Raw genomic sequence first — 4,427 nt, forward strand, 5'->3', positions numbered from 1 at the left:
AGTTTCCGTCTACCAAATCGACTAAAAAGGCTTTGGTCGGCCCGAAGACTCATATTGTCATCGAATGCTCAAAATGAGGAGTAGATAGACAACTGACAACTGAGGAAGGGTCATTCTTTGCGTTACTTGTCTTGTTTTCCATTTTTTTCTCTCATTGCTTGTGTACTGAACCCATTTGTTTTTGTATTACATATTGTTTACTGTTGGTGACGTCCTGTACGCATATATATATATACTAGCAGAGATACCAGGCGTTGCCCGTGTTACATGCAATTGAAGGATGAGACTTTTCTCTTATATTTTCGGTAAAGAACTGAAATACATATGAATCGAATTTCATCAAAATTGCACATGAGGGTTCTTTCCCTCTTTACACACCCTAAAAAAATTCTAATCATGAGACATGTATCCCATACTATTGATCTTTATGCGCAAATTCCAAAATTTCAGTCTTTTGGAACCTGTAAAAAGGATTTTGCTCCTGAAAAATGGAGCTCACGGAGCTGTAAAATGTGGGAATGCAGGCCCCTATTGGGGGTGAGGGTGTTAATGTCAACCAGAGAAGTTGAATTGTTTTTAACTTGGGTCTTATAGTATGCCTGTATATATGTGAGAGTATAGTTTTACTTTAATAGTTTCAGTATGAAATTGAAAGTATTAAAGTGAAAGTATTTGAAATTACAGTAGCAACATGTTGTTTCACTTTTGACATGTAATACTGAAATAGTGGAATAGTTTCAGTGTTAAAGTGAAAGTATCTGACATTACAGTAGAGTGATGTTATTGTTTCACTTTTGACACGTAATAGTGAAATAGGGGAGGAGATATGATATTGCTGTGGGCTCGAACTATGCAAGGAGTTAAAAATTGTTTTCGCCTAAGACACTACATGAACCCTAAGTAAGGCATGTGTTAATTTGGAATGAAATTGGTTGTGTAGTTCTGGAGTTTTTGGGATTCACACAGACACATTGTCATCTTTATATATGTGATATTTATGCACATATTCGAAAATTCTAGTGTTATGGACTGTGTAAAAAGGATTTTGCTCCTGAAAAAGGGAGCTCTTGGAGCTGAAAAATGTGGGAGTTAAGGCCTCATTGAACTTCGATTTACCACTAACGGTTATTGAATAGTATCATTGAGCACATAATATATAAAATTATACGTCGACTAATTTAATTACAGTATAATCTAATTATAGTATAATTAAATATTAAGCGGAGGTAAAGAATACGCACACCACCAGTTTTCGGCGTAACTCTAACCCTAAACACGGGGTGTGCGTATTCTTTACCTTTGCCAAAATATTACTTGCATGTAAATTACAGTTAACTGTATTACTATTAACTTTTTTTCCCTCAGAAAATATTACTTTTATTAATATTTAGCAGAAGGAATTATAAATTTAAATTTTAGAACATATTTCTTACCAGATTTTCCACCTCAATATTGGTTTGACAAAAGAAAGACAAAGAAAGGGGGGGGGAAGGAACAAAACCAAATAGAAAAGAAAAAGCGGAACACAAACAAAAAAAAAAGAAGAAAAAGCGGGGGGAAAAAAGAGAAGAAAGAGAAAAAAATATATAGATTTATATAGAATGGTTAAACAAGTTGAGTTCGGAGAAATAAATCGCTGCTGATTCATTTCCTGACTGTCATATTTATAACATAAATGATAAAACAAATTACTTCGGTTTGAAAGGAAAAATCAACTTGAAAAAACAAATGTCATAAAAAGATAGTTATTTCAAAAGATGAAGCAAAAAAAACTGGATAACGAGATAAAAATACATTAATTGCCAAAGTGAAATTGTTGCATGAATTGTCATACTTACATTATCTGTCCGGTTAGGGCTCATGGCGAAGTTGCGAATAAACAACAGTGTCAGGGTAACTGCCGTTAAAAATCGTTTCATAGTGTCTTTCTGTAATAAATTTAGTCACGACTGAAATATCGATGCAGTAAATAAGAATAGCTTTAGTCAGATCATTGTCAAGATAATAACTCCAACAGCAACATCATATATTGGCGTCTATCAATATAACGATACAGTAAACAAAAATAGCTTTAGTCAGATCATGGTTGGTATAATAACATCTCCAGCAGCAACGTCATTATATTGGCGTCTGTCAGTATAATGATACAGTAAATAAAAATAGCTTTAGTCAGATCATGGTCAGGATAATAACATCTCCAGCAGCAACGTCATTATATTGGTATCTACCTTTCGAAATAAACCAGAATCAAAATCTTCAGAATAAATAGACAGAAAAATGTGCTGCTTCTATGTCCCGGATATATAAAGAAAATATTTTTTTAAACATGCTATTAATATACACTTCAAAAAAAAAAATGAAAAAAGGAGGTAAAAAAAAAAGTGGGGGAGTAAAGCAGCGGATGATGGATGACATTTCCCAGAAAAAATGGGGAGTTTAGTTGTAGCCCTCGGTAACCAGGACCAGATTTAAACCATGAGGTGCCCGGGGGATTTTGAATTCGGTGGGCCCCTCTCATACACAAGAATTAAAATCTTGAAAAATAAGCAAATTTAAATCTCGAAACCCAACTATTGCATATAATTGAATTTGACAAGTTAGTTGAGAGAGTTTCAATAAACAGCCGAAAATGTTTTAGTCTATAATTCATTTTTTCTTTTACTTGTTTTGCTCATTTGACTGCGACCACGCTGGCACCGCCTCAGAGGGTTTTAGTCGAACAAATTGACCCCAGGACTTATTTTTTAAGCACAGTACTTATTCTATCGTTGTCTTTTCCCGAACTGCTAAGTAATGGAGGCATCAACACACCAACACCGGTTGTCAAGCGGTGATGGGGAGGAGGAACAAACACAGACACAAAGACACGCATGTGTGTGTGTATATATATATATATATATGTAAGGATCTAGCTTGACCTTGCCTGAAACCAAATCCATCTGCTTGTTGCTTGTCAAAACGAGCGGTAAATCCTCTCCACACTAGATGATTGATGAGGAAACACTCGACCCCACCCCTCGGGACCTGTGCTGGTCAAGGAAAGGTCAGTCCTTTGTTTAGGGTTTGATCTACATTACTGACCGTAAGTCTATATAACAGAGAATTTCCTATCTCTTTCTCTTATGTGTCAGCTATGACCAAGGAGCAACACTCTCTCTTTTGTGTCAGCCAGACCAAGGAGCAGCACCCGCTTTTGCGACAGCCTTAACCAAGAGCAGCACTTCCCGGCACAGTTTCGATTACCTGTTGTTTTCCGCAGGAACTTCGTAGCGGGCTGTATGAAAGATGTGATATCAGATCGATATGATGTAGCCCACTACTAAATGTAGCGTGTAGATGTAACGCTTGAAGGATCTCGCGACGGAGTACCAACAAACATCGAAGAATCAACACCAAGAAGGAAGAAATATTGTTTACATAGATCTGTTCGTTTGCCCGACAAGTAGTTACAGATACAGCAGCAATTCTAGTGATAGTGACAAGGTTGGCTCGCTTGTTAGTAGTTGATAATGTAGAAAAAGGTTGTCTGTCTGTAGAGAGTGAAAGAGTGCGGAATGCACGGTGCTGACTAGAAAGGAAGAAACGATAAAGGTGGCATCGCCTTTCTTGTGGCCGAAAGCCTCTCTTCGTATGTCGAGCGACGGGCGAAGGGAAGTGGGCTATGTTTCGATGTAATGACAATTACTGTCATTGAAGCACATGGCTTTGTTTACATCTAATCGGCCTTTTCCGTAAAGGAGGGATGGGAAATGACTGGGGAAGCCTTTCTGCTTTGCATAACCACTGACTAGAGAGGAAGTTTCATAGATACAGAAGAAAGATCCAGATAGTTTCATAGATACAGAAGAAATGTTAGACAAAGAAAGAAAGAAAGAAAGAAAGAAAGCGATGGTCGGTGACCGAGAGAGAGAGAGAGAGAGAGAGAAAGAAAGTGATGGTCGGTGACCGAGAGAGAGAGAGACAAAGAAAGAAATAAAGTGATGGTCGGTGACCAAGAGAGAGAGTGTTTCATAAATACTGACTATATTTTTAACAAGTTGAAAGAACGAACCGCTTTCTTTCTTTCTTTCGATCTATGAAACTATCTGTATCTTTCTTCTGTATCTATGAAACTTCCTCTCTAGTCAGTGGTTATGCAAAGCAGAAAGGCTCATATATATAGATAGATGGCATAACTACAGATGTGTACCCCACCCCCATCTTTGTTGCCTCATAACTTCCAGAAAAATAGATATCTTTTAACGAAATTTGGAACAAATACCGCTTAGATGCTGTAGATTTAGAGTATATAGAGATTTATGGGAAAGAATTTTTCCGAAATGGTTTTTACCCCTACCTCAATGAGGCGAGGAGCGCACGTGTGTAAGAAAAAACATTTTCTAACAGAAAAGTATGCTATTAAAATAAATTTTACATACCTGTTTCTT

The 4,427-nt window shown here is 36.9% G+C and overlaps 1 protein-coding gene across 6 annotated transcripts in view; it reads right to left on the reverse strand.

Annotated features, from left to right (window-relative positions):
- The window catches only part of LOC106875972 (uncharacterized), a 27,957-nt gene that overhangs the window by 20,995 nt on the left and 2,535 nt on the right, over positions 1-4,427 (reverse strand). For 2 of the 6 annotated variants that reach the window (XM_014924315.2, XM_052971801.1), the window contains exon 2: positions 1,839-1,928. In XM_014924315.2, coding sequence (XP_014779801.1) covers positions 1,839-1,919 — 81 coding nt within the window. In that variant the 5' untranslated portion in view covers positions 1,920-1,928. Of the gene's footprint in view, positions 1-1,838; positions 1,950-3,243; positions 3,819-4,427 lie in introns of those variants that run through there. The other 4 variants (XM_052971802.1, XM_052971803.1, XM_052971805.1 and 1 more) reach the window with 3 other exon arrangements.

The sequence above is a fragment of the Octopus bimaculoides genome, chromosome 11, assembly GCF_001194135.2.
Source record: "Octopus bimaculoides isolate UCB-OBI-ISO-001 chromosome 11, ASM119413v2, whole genome shotgun sequence".
NCBI lineage: Eukaryota > Metazoa > Mollusca > Cephalopoda > Octopoda > Octopodidae > Octopus > Octopus bimaculoides.